General features: G+C 55.9%; 1 protein-coding gene and 1 pseudogene across 3 annotated transcripts; both read right to left on the reverse strand.

Annotated features, from left to right (window-relative positions):
* Positions 1 to 234: 234 nt before the first annotated feature.
* On the reverse strand, positions 235 to 10,640 carry NFATC4 (nuclear factor of activated T cells 4). 3 transcript variants are annotated; one of them, XM_070053340.1, is made up of 10 exons: positions 10,517 to 10,640; positions 6,603 to 7,698; positions 5,140 to 5,302; positions 4,390 to 4,589; positions 3,942 to 4,114; positions 3,312 to 3,452; positions 2,480 to 2,535; positions 2,067 to 2,193; positions 1,312 to 1,899; positions 235 to 632 (listed from the first exon to the last, which is right to left on the reverse strand). In XM_070053340.1, the coding sequence occupies exons 2-10, from the start codon at positions 7,586 to 7,588 to the stop codon at positions 565 to 567; spliced, it is 2,502 nt and encodes an 833-aa protein (XP_069909441.1). In that variant the 5' UTR covers positions 7,589 to 7,698; positions 10,517 to 10,640; the 3' UTR covers positions 235 to 564. The 3 variants fall into 3 exon arrangements, with proteins under 3 accessions (XP_069909441.1, XP_002718153.1, XP_017203716.1); XM_002718107.5 differs by lacking the exon at positions 10,517 to 10,640 and adding an exon at positions 8,741 to 8,984; XM_017348227.3 differs by lacking the exon at positions 10,517 to 10,640 and adding an exon at positions 8,028 to 8,463.
* A 6,355-nt stretch (positions 10,641 to 16,995) lies between these two features.
* On the reverse strand, positions 16,996 to 22,374 carry LOC100351186 (ribose-phosphate pyrophosphokinase 1-like; annotated as a pseudogene).
* Between the last annotated feature and the right edge of the window lie 6 nt (positions 22,375 to 22,380).

The raw sequence follows: 22,380 nt of genomic DNA on the forward strand, positions 1-22,380 counted from the left end.
AGCCCCACAAGGAGTCTGGATCCCCAGGGAGGATGGGCCTACTGGAGCCCTAGCCCTCAACCTCGGCCCCAATCAGGGGGCCCTCCCCACCCACTCCCCAGTCCCTGCACTCGGAGGCTCTGTGGGAGGCATCTTTCCCGGCCACACACCATCTCCTTCCAGCCTCTCAGCCCCTTTGGGCCACGATACAGTAAGCCGCCCACCCCTCCCTCCAAAGAGCTCTAGAGCCCGAAGCAGCGGTCAGGGAGTACTTTATTACCCATCGCCCTGCCCCTGCCTCCCAGCACCGTAGCCTGCACGGCCTGCACCCTGTCTTCACGCCAGTCAGTTCTGGCACCTGGTCCTGGCTGGTCCTCCACCCTCCTCCGCCCCCAGGCCTCCACGGCAGCACCAGGCCTGGGACCATATCTCAGCTGGGGGGAGGGGAAGGGAGCCAGGGGCCGGGCAGAAGCTGGGGAAAGAGGAACCAGAGTGGGTCCCTGGTCCAAGCCTCTGGAGCCACCACCCCAGGAGGGAGGGACAGGGGGCAGGGCTGAGTCGGGGCGGGGGTTGCTGAGCGATGTTTCAGGCAGGAGGTTCTTCTCCAGGAGGTGCAGGGAAGCCACTCAGGTCTCGGCCAATGATCTCACTCACTGTAAAGGAGGCGCAGGTGAGAGAGCGGGCTAGGGGTGGCTCCCCTCCTTTTCCAGAGACCCCCAATCCCTCCCAGGCAGGCCTCAGGCTACAAAGCTCTCTGACTTCTCTTTGACACTTGGTCCTAATCAGATCTTGCCCACTTCCATCCTCGGGGGTTCCCATGCCCCTGGCCCAGCCCACTGCTGCTGGCTTGGCCTGAGAGGTCAAGGCAACCTGTGTCACCCAGAGGTGGGTGTGGCCAGTGGGCGGAAGGAGAAGCAACACAAGGAGGCTCCCTGTCGGCACTCCTGACCACAGTGACCATCTTCAGGGGCAAGCCAGGGCGAGGGAAATCACACAGCCCCAGGACCTCGGCCTGCCATCTCCCCTCTCTGCAACTCTAGGCCTGAGTCTGCAAACCGAGGGGGCCATATGGGATGACCTTGAGAGGCCCTCTAGCCCTGGGATTCTGTGACCTGGGGCAGAGGGCAGAGGCAGGAGAAAGGTACCCTCTGGAATCAAGTGAACTGGACTCAGGAGGTGATGCACCCAAGAACTCACTTCCTAGAACCCTGCAGCTGGCCCCGAGAGCCTGAGGCCACGCAATCTCCGGGAGGCCAAGCTCCAGCCCTCAGCAAACATGCAGAGCCACCTCTCGCACACACGCACACCCACAGTCCCTGGTCCCACACCCACCTTCCTCCAGCGTGATACCCTGGACAGGGGCACTGTCTCGGAAGCCGCTGCTGTAGCCACCCCTGGATTTCTCCTGCTCCGGAGCCCCCTCCCCAGGGCCATAGCCTGGCCCTACCTCATCATAGCCCTCAGCAGGTAGGGCAGGAACACTGCTCTGGGGGGGGAAGGGGCCTTCAAGTGGTGGGGATGAAGGGAGTGGAGGCCGAAAGGGGGCTGGAGGAGGAGGCGGGAATGGAACCCCCAGGGGGAAAGAGGAGCCACGGCCTCCATATGGGTCACTAGGGAAGGGCCGGGGAAGGAAGGAGACAGGAGGGGGGCGGGCACAGCCTGTGGTGCCCCCAGTCTCAGGGAACATGCGCAGGCCCGGTCTGTAGGATGGTGGGGGCCCCGTTTGGGGGTAGAGAGGGGGTGTGCCATAGCCGAAGCCTTCCGACAGGTAAGGAGTTTCATAAGCGGGGTCTTCCTGGGGATAGGAGGGGTAGGGGGGCCTGGGTGGTGAGAAGTCCATGTCAGTGCCAAAGGGGGGGCCCGGTGCGGAGGGGAATCCCCGGAGAGATGAGTCCGGCAAGGGCTCCTCCTTGAAGATCACTGGGGGAGAAGGGGGAAGGGCGGGAGGACACGCTAGTGAGAGGCCTGGCAGTCTCTTCGTGGGCACCTTCCAATCACCCTCGCCCCACCCCCACCCCCCGCAGCCAGGGTCTCCTGCATCCCTCTGCCCTTGCTCAGCGCCCCACATGGGCTGTCCTGGAGCGCACCAGGCAGGAACTTGAAACTCTGGGTAGGACTGCGCTTCCTCCGCCCATTGGAGACGTAGAAGTAGACCTGGACTGGCCGGGACACCCGCTTGTTGCTGTACGCTGGGACGGTCAGGGTCAGCGTCACCTGCGGGAGAGCAGAGGGTGAGGCAGAGGATCCCCTGGGCATCCAGCCCCAGTCCAGCCTTGCCAAGGACTGAAACCTTACATCCTGCCTCTTCCCATTTGCTAAGGAGCAAAGTTCATTCCCTAGTGATGCACCTGCTTCCACGGTGGCCACACCACCTCCTCCAGAGACAAGTAGGTCGCTGCAGAGCCCACTCCCATGGGCAAGGGGAGCCAGCTGAGACCTCCCTGAGTTCCCCCACCTCCTCTCCCGCCTCCCAGGGTGCGCACCCGAGTGACACCCCTACCTCATTGCTCTGCAGTCGGTTCACCGTGGCCTCCTCCTCCCATTGCAGCTTTCCATCTGGCGAGGGGAACAGGGGGCTCCAGCTCAACACCACGGGCCCTGCCCTCTGCCCCTGTCCTTCCCCCTCCTGCTGGAGCCCAGGCCAAATCCGCTATTCAGAGGAGCCCACAGCCTGTTTACACAATAGGCCGGAAGAGGCAGGCTTTCAGCTGTGCCCAAGGTACAGGCAAGCAAACTGAGACCGAGGGACATGCCGGGGCCAGCCCAGGCACCAGAGGGAGTCGGTGACAGAGCATCTCTTAAACCCTCTACCCAACTCCAAACATCCTTTCCCTTGATCATCCCGGGAGAAGGGGGGAGGGATGGAAAAGGTCCCAGCTTGAAGGAAGACAAGGAAACCCCTGGGGATGCTCTGACATGGTCCCAACTGAGAAATCTGGGTATAGGGGTCGGGGCTTTCCAATGACCTCTGGTTGTTGGCTGCCCTTGGAGCCTGTGGCCTCCCTTTCTCCACCTCTGAAATTCCACCGTGGGGTATCTCATGGGCTCTTGTAACCACAACTCAAGAGGGGCCCCGAGGGAACTCCCTTCGTACCCTATCCACACAGGGGTAAATGCACTCAAAGCTGACTCCTCTTTAATAAGCGGGATGGGCATTTCACACATCTGTCGAACCCCTGCAGTGCAGACTGCTGTCACATATCCCCCCCACTGGAAGGGCCAAGAGAGGGAAACCAGGGCTCAACTGGCAGGGCTAGCGGCAGTGCCAGAGATCTTCCTCGTGCTCATTCCAAGCCCTTCTGTCTTCCCTCCATCCCCAGTTGGGTCCTTACCTGGGCCCCTCTCAATGAACACCACCTTGGAGTCCGGCAGGAAGTTGGAGCCAGTCAGCACTAGTTCCTCGCCTCCTCTCACCGAGCAGGCGCTGGGGCTGTAGGCCTCCACCTGGGGCAGCTCCTGGGCCGAGCGCTGGGCTGCAGAGCAGTACAAGAAGAGGCTTGGCTGGGCTGGGCATGGGGGGAACAGCCTCTCCCCTCCTCTCCTTCGCCCTCTGGACTAACTGCCACAGGGCCCCGGGGGAGCCTTCCTTCAGGGGGCAGACACATGGGTAAATCAGCGGGATCCATGGGGTCACACAGACCACATACGGAACCACTCCTGGAGCAGAGAGGGAGGTAACTATGGCAGGCCAGGAAGTTTCCCAAGCAAGCTCACGGGCCACCCCAGAGGCAGGTAGGGTTCAGGGTCACTCTGGGCCCACGCCAAGACAGAGTCAAGCCAGAGGCAAGCACCATTGGAACACCTCTCCTCCACCCCTGGTGGAAATCAGGGCTGATCCCTCTGTGGGCTACCTGGACGGACACACAGGGCATGGAACACCACGCAGGGGAGACAGACAGACAGACAAAACACACAGACAAGAGTCCCAAGGGACAAGGGGATGGCCCAAGGCCTCTGCTCACAGCACTCGATGGGCACCGACGCCGCCTGCACGGAGACGACCTTCCCACCGCCCTGGGGCACGTGTACCCGGAACACCAGCCGCACTCGGGTGTTTTTGCGCCCAATGTCCGTCTCGCCCTTCCGCAGCTCAATGTCAGAATTCCGAAGCTTCAGGATCCCGGCACAGTCAATGCTGAAAGCAAAGGCAGATGGCACACCCTCCCAGCTGAAGCCAGAGCGAGACTCCTGCTCTCCATCCAAAGCCTCAAATGATTTATGGATGCCTAGGGGGCTGTTTTCTAATCAGAGACTGCCCCCAACCAGAGCCCTCTTCTAGAAGGTGAGAAGGCCTGAAAGCCGGCTCCTAGCAATGATGTCTAACCAACTCTAGCAAGAAGAGGGAGAAGCGCACCCAGCCTAGGCCCGGTGGAGAAGCCTGCCGACAGGGGAAGCTCAGTGGGGACTCACTTGGCCGCCATGTTGTTCTCGGGGAGCAGAGTCATCTCCAGCACCTTGGTGCCACTGACGACAGCTTCATAGCTGGCCGTGGCCACCATCTTGCCTGTGATACGGTGCACCTGATAGAAGGCATGAGGCCGCAGATTCCTCTCGTCTGCAGTACCGATGAACATCTGTAGGGTCAGTGGCTTCTCACTGTAGCCCAGGAGCTGTCAGATGGAGAGAGAGAGCCCACCTAATCAAAATTTCCACTGTCTCCCACTCCTTTATCCATCCCTGGATTTTTAGTCCACCACAGGGTGGGGATGGTGAAAGATAAAGGATATCCTGCAAGGGATTCTCTGGGGGAATTGGGCACCAGTTGTGGAGAAAATGTGGCCTGGAGCTCGCTGTTATTCTTGGACTAAGGCCCAAACTGGGCTGGGCAAAGGAGAAAGGGCTTCCAAGGGAGACTGACCCAACTCAACACAGAGACAGCCTAACTCCCAGTGACCTTCGGCCCCAGCTAAATCCCTCCCCCACATCTGGCAGACATGAGGCTGGAGTCCCATGGGATGAGTTGAGTGGGGGTGGAAGAACGGAGGAGCAGAAAGTATATCCGGGTCCTGGAAGTGCACCCTCCTCCCCCCAGGCTGCCTGCAGGGGTCAGAGCCGAGAGGGAGTGTGGGAAAGGGCAGTGCCACGGGGCTGCATGGCTGGAGTCTACCCACAGGGATCTGAGTGGGAGAAAGAAGATCGGGCCTGCCCCTGGGCCCTTACCTTGACCACGGGGTGACCGCCAGGGGCTGCTTTGACGGCTCCACGACTGCCCTCTGTCTCGTAGTGGGCCCGGTGGTGGGCTCTAGGCTGTACCTCGATCCTCAGCTCCAGCTGCTCATACTGGCTGGGCAGAGGCCAATCCAGAGGGGGCAGGGCAGAAGTCCTGGGTGGGAGAGAAGAGCACTGACCATCCCCAGCCTCGGACCCCAGTCAGGATGGACTGGGTCTGTGAGGAAGCAGAGGGCGTGGTGTGAGAGAAAGAGGATAGAAATCATGGTGGAAATCAAGTCCCGGAGCCCAGGAGCAAGAGCAGACGGGGCAGAGCCCCTTGAGATGAGGTATGGGAGGTGACAGCAGGCCTGGGACTCCCTTCTCCCCGGCTCTGAGCACAGGGTTTGGGGTGGGGAGGCTTTGCCTGGATGCAGAGGAACCTCAAGCCCATTCTAATCCCCAGATGTGGATCAAAGCCATCAAGAAGTGTCATTCAGACCAGAAAAGGCCTCAGACATAAACTCCTTTGTTCTACAAATACAGAAACCGAGGCCAGCAGCCATCGACCATACCTAGGACAGAGTACGGAGTACATTCCGCTCCCTGGCCAGCTCCCCTTCCATTGCTTGGAGTTGGATAGGTAGAGTTCCAGGGAGCTAAGGAGTCTGGAGTGGGTGACTGCTCCTGTATTATGCTTCCAGGTACCCTAAGCCAGTGGACCCCTACTGGTAATGACCCCGCAGGTGATATGTGGCATGGGGGCATGTCCGGTTGTCACAGCTAGGGGGAGTGTTGCCACTCGCATCTAATGTGTAGAGGCCAGGGCAGGGGGCCTGCTTAACAATCCTACAGTGCCCATACAGGGCTGCTGGGCCTGAGAAACCCCAGCGCAACTTGTGTGACACAGTTTCTTTCCTCTAGACCTTTCTCAGGATGGAGCCGGCTCAATCTGACATCTCAAGGTTTGAGTGTGGACTGGTAGAAGAATTGCCAAGTTTTAATACAAATTCTTTGACCTGCAGGTATGTGCTAGTTTATTCATATTAGCAGCTAGACCCTTAAGCCACTGGGTCAGGCTCTAGAGATGAAATATAAGAAAAGAGGGACTTCCTGGAACAGAGTGTAGGGCAGGCACCAGTGTGAAGAGGCGGAGCGGAAGGTCCACACAAAGCCCACGCTCCCAACCCAGCCCCATGTGGGCTCACAGCCGGGCTGGGGCACCCCCAAGGACTGCTCCTTGCTTGACTAGGCCTCCTAGAGCAGCATGAGGTGGGCTGGATTTTCTCTAATTGGCCCTTAGCAAGAGGGGTACATTTATTCTAAATCTCCTTAAAACTAGGCCGGCGCAGTTGCTGTGCTGGCTGTGGATGCTCTTTGGAAATGCTTAGATCTTTGAAGAAACCTGGTCTCTTGATCCTCCCATTCCCCAGTAGGACCACGGGGAGAGCAGTGGTGGCAGGCGCACTCCTCACCTGAAGACGGGGCTGTGTCCCCCAATGCGGGCCTTGGACCAAGCCAGTGGGGAGGGCACCGCCAGGTAGTCCATGCCAGCCACCTCCTTCCGGGCACCCCCAGCGGGAGTGGGGGCCTCCTCCGCCCCAGAGGGCAGCTTCCCATTGCACGGGGCGGACTCCTCCGGCCGAGGCAGGGCCACCGCCTGCTCGCTTGAGGTTCGCCGCGTCTTCTGCGGGATGCTCTCAGCTGGCGGGGCCCCCATGTAGTCAAAGGGGCCGGGTGAGCCAGGGTCTCGGGCCAGAGGCAGGGGTGGTGGTGGAGGTGGCTCAGGGCCCTCTTCCCCCAAGCTGCCCCGGCGGGACAGCGCCGGGGAGGCCGAAGATGGGGTGCCCGAGCTGGAGTAGCGCCGCTTGCCGCACGGGGATGAAGGCCTGGGCGAGGCCGGCGTGGGCCCAGGAGCGCTGAGGAGGAGCCAGCTGTCCTCCGGCCCCCGGCCTCCAGGACTTGGCCCGTACAGGCTCCAGGGATCCTCGGGGGTCCACGGCCTAGGGGAGGCCCGGGGCGAAGGCAGCGGCGAGCCCAGGCCGAAGCGGGAAGCTGCCTCGTTAAGCTCCGACTCCACCTCGTCGCAGGCGGCGTACAGGGCCGCCTCGTCCGAGGCGTCCGAGAAGAAGCTCCACGAGGACAAGCTGCTGCTGCCCGGGCTCGGACTGAAGAAGGCACTCCCGCCCTGGCCGCCTGCTTCTCGGTAGCCCCCAAAGCCTTCTGGTGGGGGGTAATCGCGGGGAGAGCCGTCCCCCCAAGCGTCGGGGTTGTCGTCCAGGGAGGCGGGCGGGTCGGGCGTGGGAGAGATGGAGGTGATGCGGATGCTGGGACACTCGAGGACGCGGCCGCCCCCGGGACCCCCGGCACCCCCTCCTGGCCCCCCAAGCCTCACCGACCGGGCGGGCTGGCTCTCCCAGGTGCCAGGTGAGGGGGCCGGGCGTGGCGGCGGGGAGTGCATGCCGGGCCGAGGGGGCGGAGGCCGGGGGATGCCAATAGGGGCAGCGCCATAGGGAGGGGGCTCCCCCAGGGCCAAACGACAGCATGGTGGGGCATCTTCCGAGTCCGGTTCTGTGGAAATGGGGAGGGGGGGCGGGAGAAAGAAGCTGGTGAGATTTCAGGGGTTCCCGGAGTGTCTGGCCCCCCAAGTTCTACTCTGCGCCCCCCTCTGCAGCAAGGAGAGGTCTTGGAGCCCCAAGATCAAAGCAGAGGTGACGGATGTCGGGATGTGGGGCCCTGGCCCTCTGGCGGAACTTCACGGTGTGGGCCGGTGGCCCTTAGCCCCCAGCATAGGACTCGCTCTGGTCGGGTCCCGAGGTGAGGGAGGTGGTGGGGAGGGGCTAGCGCTGGGCCTGGAGGCGTGTTTAGCAAGGCGCTGGGCTGGGCTGGGGGCGACTCACACATGAACCCAATTAGCAGCGGTTCCCAAACCCCCAAACGGTGCTGGCAGGAGCCCCAGTTGCCATCGCAACCGTGACCAAGGGAGGCGGGGGGCGCCAGCGCTGCGGTGACGCGGGAAGGCGGCTCCTCCCTCGCTCCCCCCCAGTCTGGGGCCGAGGGGCTGATGCGTGCCGGGCCCAGCCGGGGTGGAAGGGGGGTGCAAGCGGGCAGCGCGGATTCCGTGCGAGCGGCGGCCGCCGCCCCCGGCTCCGTCCCCGCCATCTGCCTCTCATTGCGGCCAGACGGGGAGGGGGAGGGGCGCCCCGGCGCGGCCTGCCGGTGCCCCAGACCCCCGGCGTCCGCTCTGCCCGACCAGGGCTTGGCCCGCACGAGCCAAACTCCGGGGCCGAACCTCTCCTTCCCCGGGCTAAGCCCCCGACTCTCGGATCCGCCGTGCTCACCCGCCCCCAGTCGCAGTGACAGTCGGCCCCGCCGGGAGGCGGCGCGCAGCCAACGGCACCCCCACCCCCACCCCAGCCACGACCTAAAAAGGAGAAAGTGCAGCCCGGGCCCCCAGCCTCACTTCCGCAGACCGGGGCGCCCCCTGACCCCCCTCAACCTCTGACGCCCTCATCCCCCCCGCCCGGGCTCAGTGCCCTAACTTCCCCAGACTCGGGTCCCCGGCCCTCCTCTCACTGACCCAAGAAACCACCCTCCCCAGCCCCGCACTAACCTTCCCCCGACCCCCCCGCGCCCAGCGGGGGGGCCTCCTTCTCCTCCCCGAACACCAGCTTAAATTCCAGCTCCTCATCCTCGCAGCTCGCTGCCCCCATGGATCCGACCAGAGCCCCCGGGTCCCGGCCTGGGTGGGAGGGGGCAGCTCGGGAGGCTGCTGTCTCTTCACCCGGGTGGCTCCCTCCCTCCCTTTCTCTGAGACGCCCCCTCCTCCGCCGCTGTCGCCTCCCTCCGGACGCCCCCTCGTTATTATAGAAACTTTTCCAAACTTTTTTCCCCCAAACTTCTTCAAAGCGGGGCCCCCCCCAGCCCGTCCCTGATTGGCTGCCTGGGATGCTCCAGCCCCTCCTCCGGGGATGAGATGGGAAAACCACGCGCCCCTCGTCCTCCCCCACCCTCCCTCCTTCGGTCCGCTCTCCAGTCCCTCCCCCTCAAAGAAAAAAAAAAACTGAATTGGAAAACGGTCCCTGCAGCGTGATACGACCCTAATGATGCCTATTGGCCCGGAGTCGTGACAATCATTGCCCGCAGCGATCCCGGGCCCGCCTCCTCCCTTGGTCTCTGTTAAGGGCTCTGGGTCCGAGCGCCTTAAAGGGGCCACATTTTGGGCCCCCGGTATAGACGGCCCATGGGAGATCCTAAAGTTCTAAAGACTTCCGCAGCCAGCATCTAGCAACCTCTCCTCTCCTCTCCTTTTCCCCCAGGCCTGAGGCCTGCGGGCTCTCGGGTGCACGGTACTCCTGGCAGCTCTGAGAAGGAATAGGCCATTCCTCTCAATCCTGCCCCGTCTGGGCCTTCTGGAAAGCTTTGCCCTGCGGAATGAGAACCTACCCCCTCCATCCCTCCTCGTCCTCCAAAGGTGAAGAGGATTTAGTTGGCCTGGATCACTCTCAGAGCGGCCAGAACCTGGGAGGAACTGGTCAAAGTCCCCCAGTCCCTGATGGGCGTAGATCCAGGCCAGGCTTTGCCACTGCTCCTGTCCCAGCCACCCAGAGGGGCCATTAATTAGCCTTCACGGGAAGTCAGCTCCCTCCTCCCAGAAACTATAGTCTGGAATGAATCTAAGGTCCGATGGCATCCCGATCCGGCCCTCCAGAGAAATCCTGGCCGGGTTTACCAGGAGCCCGAGCCCCGCGACCTGGTGGGCCCTAGGGCTGGACACCTGTCACCTGGGCAGTGGGAGGAAGGAAGACCCGGTCTGGAATTTCCAGGAAGGGCAGGCGCGGAGGGGCCCAGGTGGTGTGAAAGGTAGTTAGACGGCAGGTTTGTGATTCGGAGGGAAGCTGCTGCTGGGCGCGGGGTGCAAGACCCACTCTGCCCCTTACATGCACCCCGTATGCTTCAACCCCTCTCTAAGAGGCCCCAGCGACCTCCAATCTCGAAATCCTTCCAGTTCGCGCCCCTAATGGCGCCCAGCCCTGCCCTCGAAGGGTTAAACGCCGGCCCTCGGGTCAGACGTTTACAAACACTCGGGAGTCGGGCGGGGACCGCGCCCATTACTCTAATGAGAAACAGGCTCCGCGGGGCTGGGGGAACGGGGCAGGGGGGCTAGCCCGGCAGAGGCGGCTACTCTCCCTCCCCTCAGTCCTCCCTCGGGCCCGCCCAGGAGACCCCCTCCAGCCCCCGGGGACCCCGGTGACGTGCGGAGCTGCCCCGGCTCCGAGCCCAGCGCGGCGGCGCGGGAGGGGCGGGCGGAGAGAGGAGAATGTTCCGAAGCGAGCGGGGAGGCGGCTGGGTTTGCTTTTCCTTTCTGCCCCCCCCCAACACCTCCCACCTCTCCGGTTGGTCTCCTCAGGTTACATTTCCCTTCCAGTTTCATCTCGGAAATGCTGGAAGGAAAAGACGCCCGAGGAGCGAGAGCGAGGAACACCTCGAGGCCACGACCGACCCGGGGTCCCCGCCAAGAGCAGCGCGCCCGAAGGGGGACGCAGAGACCCCGAGCCCCAGCCCCGCGCCCCTGCGCGCCGCCCCCGCGCGGCCCCTCCCGGCGCAGCACGAGCAGACGCGCACATTCTTTTCAAATGTCATATTTCCTTTGATCCTGGGCAGTGTTTCTCCATGTGTCTGGCCCCGCTCCTGCCCAGCCAGCCGCCTCCCCCTCACCTCCCTTTGTTTTCCAGGAGCGCCCGCCCCTCCTCCTAGCATCTGGAAAGGCCCCGCGGGCTGGCGTAGGCCCCCACTCCCCTGGTGACTCTGGCCTCTCCTCCCAGTGACTCAATTTCCCCTCTGCGGGTATGGGGCGGGGGCTGGGAGCAGCGCAAAGTGCGGTAGGAAAGAGCCGGAGACGGCTAAGCGTGCCAAGCCGCCCCTCTCGCGGTGGGGAGGGCAGCCCCCCAGCCCGGAGAACCCTCTAATCCGTCTGGGCTGCGGCAGAGGGATGGAACGTATGACTTCGGAAAACTCCTGCCAGGCATAGTCGGAGACCGGGAAGCGCGCGGAGGTGCAGGCTTAGGCTGCCCCCACTTCTGCCCCCTGGCGCCCGCAGAGAGGCAGCCGCTCTGCTTCCGGGTTCGCGGGTTCTCGCGCTGCCGGGCCTTGGACTTAGCTCGGCTGCCCCCTAGCGTGCGCACCTGAGCACAGCTCGGCTCCCTTGCCCGGGTCTGGAGAGCGAGCGCCCTGGCTTCTGCCCTACAGATTTCTAACAAGCATGACTCCACGGCCTTGGAGGCGTCCGTTATTTTTAAAATTACACCAGGTGCGATCTCTTGTAGACGCACACAATATATGTAGTAAGCCATGGCAGTTCACTGTTTTGGGTGCTTTTACCATCCTGTATTAAGCATTTTCCTTGACTTGCTTTTTTGCCTCAGTTAACAAATGGCTTGTGGATCCCCTGTAAGGACATGTGCATATGAGAAACAGTGATCAAAGCTTCCAACTCTGCTGCTGACAAAGTGACTTTTGCTAAGATCTATTTATCTATTTGAAAGAGTGACAGAGAGAGAAGGAGAGACAGAGAAATCTTCCATCCACTGGTTCACTCCCCAACCGCCGCAACAACTGGGGCTGGGCCAGGCCGAAGCCAGGAGCCAGGAGCTTCTTCCAGGTCCCCCACATGGGTGCAGGGGCCCATACACTCAGGCTACCTTCTGCTGCTTTCTCCAGGCCCATTAGCAGGGACCTGGATTGGAAGAGGAGCAGCCGGGACTAGAACCGGCGCCCATATGGGATGCCTGCACCCCACAGCGCCAGCCCCATAATGTGACTTTCTAAAACCAAGTTAGTAGCAGAGGTCCAAACCCAGGTTTCCAGGGTGGAGTCCAGTGCTAATTTGCTGTATCACATTTTGCATCAGACTTAGACTTGGTTCCCCAAAAAGGCAGAGCCTGAGACAAGAATAAGAGGCAGGTAGTTTACAGGGGAAAGCAACCCCAAGGGCTCAAGAGGGAAAGAGGAATGAAGGAAGAGGGAAAGTCTATCGGAGGCTGTGATATTGAGCCGCTGCTCATCAGTTGTAGCAACCGGAACATCGCCCCACGGGACACTTTCTGAAGAGTCACATGGACTGGGATGGAAGACAGAAGAGAGGAATATTGATCCTCCTGCTCCTGTGCCCAGGTCAAAGTCATCCCATGACTGTGAATGTTCTCATTCTTCCAGTTTATACAAGGGCCAGTCGGCGTGGTGGTGTCCCACAACGCTGTAGCAAAGCAGCCCCTGGACCAAAGGCAACAAGAAAAAAAATATATATATATAATATATATATATATATCCATAAAGGCTGTGTGTGTGTAAATAGGAGCTTTGCATAGGACCAGGTTCTGTTGAGTGACTGATCTCTGGAAAAATGATGGATGGAGATTATGTGAAGCAGGAGAGATCTACAAGATCATGCATGTGGGGCCAGCATGGTGGTGTAGCAGGTGAAGCCAACGCCTGCAGTGCCGGCATCCCATATGGGTGCCAGTTTGAATCCTGGCTGCTCCATTTCTGATCCAGCTCTCTGCTATGGCCTGGGAAAGCAGTGGAAGATGGCCCAAGTCCTTGGGCCCCTGCACCCGTGTGGGAGACCCGGAAGAAGCTCCTGGCTCCTGGCTCCTGGCTTCGGATCGGCCCAGCTCCAGCCATTGCGGTCATCTAGGGAGTAAACCAGTGGATGGAAGATCAACATCTCTCTCTCTCTCTCTCTCTTTCTCTCTCTCTGCCTCTCCTTCTCTCTCTGTGTAACTCTTTCAGCTAAATAAATCTTAAAAAAAAAAAAAAATCCTACACGCAAATGAAAAACACATAGTATTAGGGAACCTGTATATCCAGAGGCAGTTTTAGGCAATGAGCACATGTGTGTATAAGCCAAGCCCCCAAGAATTGCCACTTTTATTAATCTGGAGTACATCTCAGCTTTGACATCTCCCTTTTCCGCCCCTCCATCTCTGTAGCATTTCCCTTCATTGCTCCCAACACAGACTCTGAGTTTTCCTGGCTTAGACTTTCAATAAAAATATCTAATATCAGTGGCATACCTAACATATTGACAACTGGAGCATATTTTTAAAATTCTTCTTCTCTATACAAATATATTTTAAATATTAATGATAGAGAACGTAATAATGACTAGAAAATAAACAGTAAAAGCTTTCTTTAATTGGCTACTCATAATTTAAAATATATAAAAGACTGGTAACACATACACACATGTGGGCACTTCAAAAGTTCACGGAAGGCCGGCGCCATGGCGCAATAGGCTAATCCTCCGCCTTGCGGTGCCGGCACCCCGGGGTTCTAGTCCCAGTCGGGGTGCCAGATTCTGTCCGGGTTGCCTCTCTTCCAGGCCAGCTCTCTGCTGTGGCCCAGGAGTGCAGTGGAGGATGGCCCAAGTGCTTGGGCCCTGCACCCCATGGGAGACCAGGAGAAGCACCTGGCTCCTGCCTTTGGATCAGCGTGGTGCGCCGGCCGCAGCGGCCATTGGAGGGTGAACCAACGGTAAAGGAAGACCTTTCTCTCTGTCTCTCTCTCTCACTGTCCACTCTGCCTGTCAAAAAAAAAAGTTTTTTTTTTTATTTAAAGACTTATTTTATTTATTTGAAAGAGTTACAAAGAGGTAGAGACAGAGAGAGGTCTTCCATCTGCTGGTTCATTCCCCAGATGGCCACAATGGCTGGAGCTGTGCCAATCTGAAGCCAGGAGCCAGGAGCCAGGAGCTTCTTCCGGGTCTCCCACACAGGTGCAGGGGCCCAAGGACTTGGGCCATCTTCCACTGCTTTCCCAGGCCATAGCAGAGGGCTAGATAGGAAGTGGAGCAGCCAGGATTCAAACTGGCACCCATATGGGATGCCAGCACTGCAGGCATTGGCTTTACCTGCTCCAGCCTCAGGTAATTAAGTTAAAAAAAAAAAAGTGAAATGAACTTCAAGATGCAATGACTTTCAACAGCCCTTTTCTCGACTGTTGAGGAACAGTTTTTTGTTGTTGTTTTTTCGTGCAAATTGTTGAACTGTTTACTTAGTATAGAGTTGGTCTTCTGTGTATAAAATTAATTGAATATGGATCTTAGTGAAGAATGGGACTGGGAATGGGAGAGAGACGAGAAGGATGGGTGGGAGTGTGGGCGGGAGGGTGGGTATGGTGGGAAGAATCACTATATTCCCAAAGTTGTACTTATGAAATGCATGAAGTTTGTATTCCTTAAATAAAAGGTTTCTTTGGAGGAAAAATTTAAAAATTTTTTGAAAGTTTAAAAAAAGTTTATCTTGGGGGCTGGTGCTGTGGTGTAGCAGGTAAAGCCGCACCGCCTGCAGTGCTGGCATCCCATATGAGAGCCAGTTCAATTCCTGGCTGCTCCACTTCCAATCCAGCTCTCTGCTATGGCCTGGGAAAGCAGCGGAAGATGGCCCAACTCTTTGGGCCCATGCACCTGCATGGGAGACCCAGAAGAAGCTCCTGTCTCCTGGCTTCAGATAGGCACAGCTCTGGCCATTGTGGCCATCTAGAGAGTAAACCAGCAGATGGAAGACCAATCTCTCTCTTTCTCTCTATCTCTCTCTACCTCTGCCTCTCTGTAGCTCTGCCATTCAAATAGATAAGTAAATCTTTTTTTTTTTTTTTTTTTTTTTTTGACAGGCAGAGTGGACAGTGAGAGAGAGAGACAGAGACAAAGGTCTTCCTTTACCGTTGGTTCACCCTCCAATGGCTGCTGCGGCCGGCGCACCACGCTGATCCAAAGGCAGGAGCCAGGTGCTTCTCCTGGTCTCCCATGGGGTGCAGGGCCCAAGGACTTGGGCCATCCTCCACTGCACTCCTGGGCCACAGCAGAGAGCTGGCCTGGAAGAGGGGCAACCGGGACAGAATCTGGCACCCCGACCGGGACTAGAACCCGGGGTGCCGGCACCGCAAGGCGGAGGATTAGCCTATTGCACCACGGTGCCAGCTGATAAGTAAATCTTAAAAAGAAAAAAGTTATTCTTGGGAGTAAAAAAATTTGAGGCCGGCGCCACGGCTCACTAGGCTAATCCTCCACCTTGCGGCGCCGGCACACCGGGTTCTAGTCCCGGTCGGGGTGCCAGATTCTGTCCTGGTCGCCCCTCTTCCAAGCCAGCTCTCTGCTATGGCCCGGGAGTGCAGTGGAGGATGGCCCAAGTCCTTGGGCCCTGCACCCCATAGGAGACCAGGAGAAGTACCTGGCTCCTGCCATCGGATCAGCCCGGTGTGCCGGCCGCAGCGCGCCAGCCGCAGCGCGCCGGCCGCGGCGGCCATTGGAGGGTGAACCAATGGCAAAGGAAGACCTTTCTCTCTGTCTCTCTCTCTCATTGTCCACTCTGCCTGTCAAAATAAATAAATAAATAAATAAATAAATAAATAAATAAATATTTGAAATCCACACATAGTTTTTTTCATCATGCAAGTGTTCTATGAATTTTTGAGGGCTCTTCACATGTATGCTTCTATAATAATACAGTAAGAAAGGGAAAGTAATGAGCAAATAATTATATTAATATACTCTTTGTTTTTAAAAAAGAAAAATCTCATACTGATCTATCCCAAGAATCAGTAATAGCATTCCAATTTCAGTTGTGAGTCTTAATTTCTGTGAATTTGTCAATGTCTTGGTTAAATTGGTCTTCACATACATGTCTTCAGTAGTCAGTGTAGACAGATGTGCTGATCTGTCTCACTGCTAGTTGATCAATGAAAACGTGTAAACAAGCTCAATTTTGTATTGTGACATCATTCATAGTACCTCATTCCTCTGTCTATACCCTGAAGCCACTCCCTACCCACAACCCTTTGTTCCCTCTCCTGGGCCCATGATTCTCTCCTTCTCTATCACTCCCTTTCCTCCAGTCATCTCCCAAAATTAAAAACAAAAAAGAAATCCCCTTGGTCCTTCCTCATTCTTAAATCTGCTGTGCACTCCTCTGTCCCTCGCTTTGCTTTCAAACTTCCCAGCGGCAGCTTCTACCTCCTCAGATCCTCCTCACTCAAAGCAAAACATCAACTCCTCTGTCAAAAGTTGCAAAGCCATCCGTACTGCAAAATGCCACCAGCTACGTGAGCCCTCACCGCGTTCATGACCTCTAACAGATGACCTGGTCACATCACACGTCACCCTCCTGAGCTCTGGCACAGCTCCGTGTGAGTGTGATTCATCTGCATTATCAGTGTACTATCTCAGGTCTACAACTGAACTTTCACGTTGCTCCAGGCTTGCATTAGGGTTCCCAGAGAAACAAAACCATTAGGATGTGAACAGAGACAGAAGGATTTGTTGTAAGGAAATGATTCACATGGTTATGGACACAGGCACTGCAGATTCAACACTCAAGAGAGCCAATAATGTAGATGAGGCCCAGAGGTAGACAACTCCTCCTTTCCAGGGGAGGCTGATCATTTTTTTCCTCTATGATGGCCTTCAACTAGTTGGAAGAGGCCCTCGGCCAAGCTAGTTAGTCAAAACACCTTCCAGGTTCACGTGTTCAATGAACCATCACAAGGTCTTTCTCCCACATCCCCTTGCCAGTTCTGATGCAAATACAGCCCAGAAAGGCAGGGGAGTGAGAACACCCCCCCACACACACACATACCAGGTGCAATCCTCAATCAATCAATACAGACATTGGCAGAGGAATGTTCCAGCTTCCTGTCTTTTTCGTGGATAATTATTGGAGGCATTCCCTAAATTGGAGCTTCTACAGGAACGAAGCCTCGGTCAACTGCACGCTCAATAAACCCCCTTTACGCTAGCTTCTCCTCCTTCCCTACTTCACTCTGTTCCCTCGCTCCCGCTTCCCAGGATCCCTCCCCAAGACATACCTGAATTTAAATCCACTTTCAGGCTCCTTCTTTGGAAAACCCAAATTTCTAAGCCTTCTCACTAGCCGCTGACTCTGATGATCCGCTCCTCCCTTGGCTGTCCTGCTTCTGCTCCGGCCTCTGTCCTCGGTTGCTCTCATTGGGTTCTCTTCTACTGGCCCAAGCTTGAATTCAGATGCAAGGTTTTCTGTTCACCTGCTCCTTCCCTTCTCCCTCCATCGGCCCTCCTGGTTAATGCCATTCGTTCACTGAAGCTTCCCCCCCAACCCCGCACGCATACAGACGTTTTATTAAATTCATCTAAAAAGAGGCAGTAATCACATCAATCTTTTTAACAGATATCTTGGGTCACTTGAGAGGCCAAACAGATCCAAGGAAGGAAGATGATAAATACTTAAGTTAATCAAAAGGCACCACAATATCACCTAAAACCTACGACCACAGTGGTAGGTAGTAGGCTAGGGAAGATCAAGCTGTGACAAAATCATCTAATCTGAATGTGAGCGGTTGCAAAGCAGGAAGTTAAGTTTTCTTTCTAGAAGACACGGTGAAATGATCACTTGGGCCCAAGAAGGGGGCCAGAGAGTGAGGAGGCAGGCGGGAAATCCCAGCCGGTCATCTCTATCTGTCTTCCCCATTTTAGGATAAGCTCTAACAACCTGGTACAGGCTGTAGACAACTATGCTGGAGCAAGCTGAGTCTTCTGCTGACAGTGTCTTCAAACACCAAGGGCAAAACAAGGGGTGGGTTTATTTTATTTTGAAAAAGCCTCAGAAGCTACGCTATCATAAAGGGACATGACTGAACAGGGAGGAAACAGAGTCCCCTTGTGAGTTCTCCTGATGGCTCCTGCAAGGATCATGGAGATGCGGATCACTGTGTTTTGAGGCAGTGCTTCATCTTGTCCTCTTGAGAGATGGTACTGGTGACTACTACCACTTTTTTTTTTTTTTTTTTTTTTTTTTTTGACAGGCAGAGTGGACAGTGAGAGAGAGAGACAGAGAGAAAGGTCTTCCTTTTCCATTGGTTCACCCCCAAATGGCCGCTGCAGCCGGCGCACTGAGGCTGGTGCACCGCGCTGATCCGAAGCCAGGAGCCAAGTGCTTCTCCTGATCTCCCATGCGGGTGCAGGGCCCAAGGACTTGGGCCATCCTCCACTGCCCTCCCGGGCCACAGCAGAGAGCTAGACTGGAAGAGGGGCAACCGGGACAGAATCTGGCACCCCAACCGAGACTAGAACCTGGTGTGCCAGCGCCACAGGTGGAGGATTAGCCTATTGAGCTGCGGCGCCGGCATGACTACTACTGCTTTAAAGCACGCATTGTTTATGGAGAAATGGCTAGACCAGAAAAGATTCCGTGACTGAAGACAGCATAAACTCTGGTGGCTCCAGCTGAGAGAAGTGCATCAGCTGCATGGCAGATTGTGCCACAAGTGTCAGCCATGTCATCTACAAGGATGGCCACCGTTCCTTTACATCTCCCACTAGCACCATGCAGTCCACTTCATGAGCCTTCTTCCGCTCTTTGTGGATCAAGGCAAAGTCCACACTCAACCGGTCTGCAATGGAGGTCACTCTCTCAGCTCCACCAGTGTGGGGAGCAACTCGGACTAGACTGTTACTGGAATTAAGACTTATTCTATGCATCTGCTCTCCCACAATATGGCGCTGGGAGAGGAGTAAACAGCTTCTACACAGCTGCCTCCAGTTCAACCAATAAACTGTAGGACCTACTCCTGATTGCAGGAGAGCAGCGTACTCAGTGTGTGGGTAGCAGAGTTGGGATTGGTGGAAGAGGACTATAAAGGAGGAGAGAGACAACATGCACCAGGAACATCTATCTGAAGGAACACCTGAGCAGCCCCCGAGAGAGCCGGCCGGTGGTGTGCCGCTCCCCCACGGAAGTGGGGAAAGTGGCAGGGGGAACCGCCCTTCCACGGAGGTGGAAGGGTCGGTAGCCAACCCGGGAAGAACCAGCAGCAAACCCGGGGAGGGCCGAGCAGACAAAAGAACAGCGCAGGGTCCTGTGTCGTTCCTCCACGAAGAGGGGGAGCAACACACCAGCATCAGGCGAGACATCTATTCTGTGATGTTCTCCTTGATCCACTTCAGGACAGCTGGCTCGAAATACAAATTGTCCACTGGGATATCAAAAAAAGCCCTCAATCTGAGATGCATGTAGGTCCATGGTGATGATGGGATTGACGCTTGTCACTGATAGCATGTTTGCAACAGCTTGGCTGAGATTGGAGCCCAGCTCTCATCCTTATCCTGCAAAGCATAAGGGAAGCATAGGATGACTGCCGTCACTGGCTGGCTGAAGCAATCTTGCAGGCATTAATCATGACTGGAAGCTCCATTAGATTGTCTTTGATTTCAGCACAACCACTCTGAACAACGTAGACATCCTCTCCATGTACACTTCCGCCAGTTTCCACACAGGTCTTGTGGTTGCTGAATTTATTTGTAACCACCTTGCCCAGTTCCAGGCCCAGGCGGTCAGCAGTTTTCTGGGATAAGTCCTGGTGGGAGCTGCCGCTGAAGATCTTAACATTCGACATCTTGGCCTGCGATCCTAGGCACTCTTCGCTCAGCCATCACTGCTGCTGTAGATAGGAACAAAAGTCAGCCAGAGACCCAGTGCTAAGTCAGCCAGAGACTCGGTGCTCACCGCTCCGCCATCTTCCATCCACTGTAGCTTGATTCTCACCACTTTCCCTGTCTGGTCTCGCATTTTCTCCTTAGAGGATCCTTTGAGTCTGCCACCCATGGCTCTCACTCAAATACAAATGGATTTCAGAAAGTTCATGGAAAATGGCATTAACATACAAGTTTATTTTAGTTCAAAAACTTTTAAATCCATGCATAGTTTTCTCGTGATACACATTTTCCCAAGACTTTTTGAGGTTCCCTCATACACAATCTATTTCCATATAATCTGTGTCCTTCTATGTTCTGTATCTCAGTTTATAGCATTACCATTCTCTCAGTGTCCCAGAATAGAAACTGCAAATATTTCCGCTCTCTCATCCCCCAGATCCTTCTATTAATATTTCAGAAGTATCTCTAGACTGGGCTTCCTCCTCTCCATGCCTGCTGGCGTGAACTCTGTCTGAGCCTTGTCATCTTTCACTTGAGTTGCTCTGACACTGTGGTCTAGTTCTCCCTGTCTTCTGTTCTCTCCATCTCCACCCATGCTCCAGGCAGCCACTGACTTGGTCTTCCTAAATCACAGATCCAATCATGTTGTAACAAAGCTCAAAATCTTTCCACAGCATCCCATGTTAACACACAGCAAGGGAAGGAGTCATTTAAGCATCTTTAATTCTCTGTTGGATGACATCTCCACCTCTATATCACAGCTGCAAGTGTGGAGGTTACCTTCTTCCATCCAACACCTGATCCGAGCTACCCACATTCCCCATTGGTATTCCCTTATCAAACACTAGCCAGTCTGGGATCCTAGCTCATTCACTGTGCCACAACACTGACATCTCCTACTGGAGCACCTGTTGGGGTCCTGGCTTCTCTACTTCTGACCCATCTCCCTGCTCATGTACCAGGTGAAGTAAGTACCTGGGTCCCTGCCACTCATGTGAGAGACCCAAATGGAGCTCTGGGCTTCTAGCTTCAGCCAGGACCAGTCCTGGTTATTCATTTGGAGAATGAAACAACAGAGCTCTCTATTACTCTCTCGATCTCTTTCTCTCCTTCAAGTAAATAAATCAGTCTTAAACACACACACACACACATACAAACACACACACGGGGGGAGGGGCACTGTGGCACACCAAATTGAGCTACGGTCTGTAGCGATGGCATCCCATATGATACCGATTCCAGTCCCAGTTGCTCCATTTGCAACCCAGCTCTCTGTTAATGCACCTGGGAAAGCAGTTGAATGTAACTCAAGTGCTTGGGCCCCTGCACCCATATGGGAGACCCCAAAGAAGTGCCTGGCTTCTGGCTTTGGCCTGACCCAGCCCTGGTCATTGCAGTCATTTAGGGATTGAATCAGCAGATGGAAGATTCTCTCTCTCTCTCTCCCTCTAACTTCACTTTCAAACAAATAAATAAATCATTTTTAGAAAAAAAAAATAAGTAAATCTAATGTTTTCAAAATGAACCCCCAGGGCTGGCCTTGTGGTGTACCCGGTAAAGCTGCTGCCTGCGACAGCAGCATCCCATATGGGTCCCAGCTGCTCCACTTCTGTTCCAGCTTCCTGCTAATTCATCTAGGAAAACAGTGAAAGATGACCCAAGTCCTTGGGCCCCTGCACCCTCATGGGAGACTGGGAAGAAGCTCATGATTCCTGGTTTCACTTGGCCCTGGCAGCCATTTGGGGAGTAAACCAACAGATGGAAGACCTCTCTCTCTCTGCCTCTGCCTCTTCCTCTCTGTAACTCTGATTTTCAAATAAATAAATATCTAAAAAATCGTGGTGATAATTCATGGTATATAAGCATACATACATCACAATTTACCAAACTGTATGCCTTTAATTTGTGCAGCTAATTATATTTCCGTTCTACTCCAATAAAGTTGTCAAAGTAGTTAAGAAACGAATCATCTTACATGAATGAAAGTCTTTCTTTCCGATTCTATCAAAGGACTTCACCCAAAAGGGAATGTAGTTGAAAGAACATAGATCAAAAACAAACAAACAAACAAACAAAAAAACATAGATCCAGGTTTAAAACCTTGCTCAGACACAAAGTCTTCGTCTGAACTTCAGCTGTTACTTAACCCCTAACACTCTCCACGGTTTCTTCTTCCACAAAATGGGATTGGTAGTACTGTGCCTCACAGGTGTCTTGCTGAGGCTTGAATAAGTGCACAGAAGAGAGTCCGGAGCACATCCCAGGCCCCGTGTCTATTAGGCCCCAATCCTTAGCTTGGTTTCTGTTCCCTTCCTCGTGGAGGGGCACCTTAGTCACTAAGACACTCAGAGGAGAAACAATGTGGCGGAAGCGGGCAGAGAGTGTGTCTTGGACTGTGTTCCCCTGAGACTGGGCCTTAAGACTTCCCGGGGTGGTCCCAGGGGACAGAAACAAACGAGGAGAAACTGCCAGACCTGAGCGAGCTCCAGGCGCCGGCCTCGGTGTAGCCAAGAGGCCCTGTGAGGCGCCCTCAAGGCACTTCCGGAACCGGAACTGGGCACCCACCCGGGCCCTCCATTGGTTGGTGGTGCCCTCAGAATACCAACTTCCCTCTCCACACTCTGTCAGCCGTGGGAGAAAAGCATTCACAAGTCAGGGGACTCCTACCACGGCGGCCGCTCAAGTCAGAGGTGGCACGCGCACTTGTGGCCAGGGCACCCTCCCCGGGAGGCTCTTCCGGGGTCAACCATGGCGAGCGCCTTTGTGCCAGGCAGACAACGGTCGGGTGC

The sequence above is a fragment of the Oryctolagus cuniculus genome, chromosome 12 (assembly GCF_964237555.1).
Source record: "Oryctolagus cuniculus chromosome 12, mOryCun1.1, whole genome shotgun sequence".
Taxonomy (NCBI): domain Eukaryota; kingdom Metazoa; phylum Chordata; class Mammalia; order Lagomorpha; family Leporidae; genus Oryctolagus; species Oryctolagus cuniculus.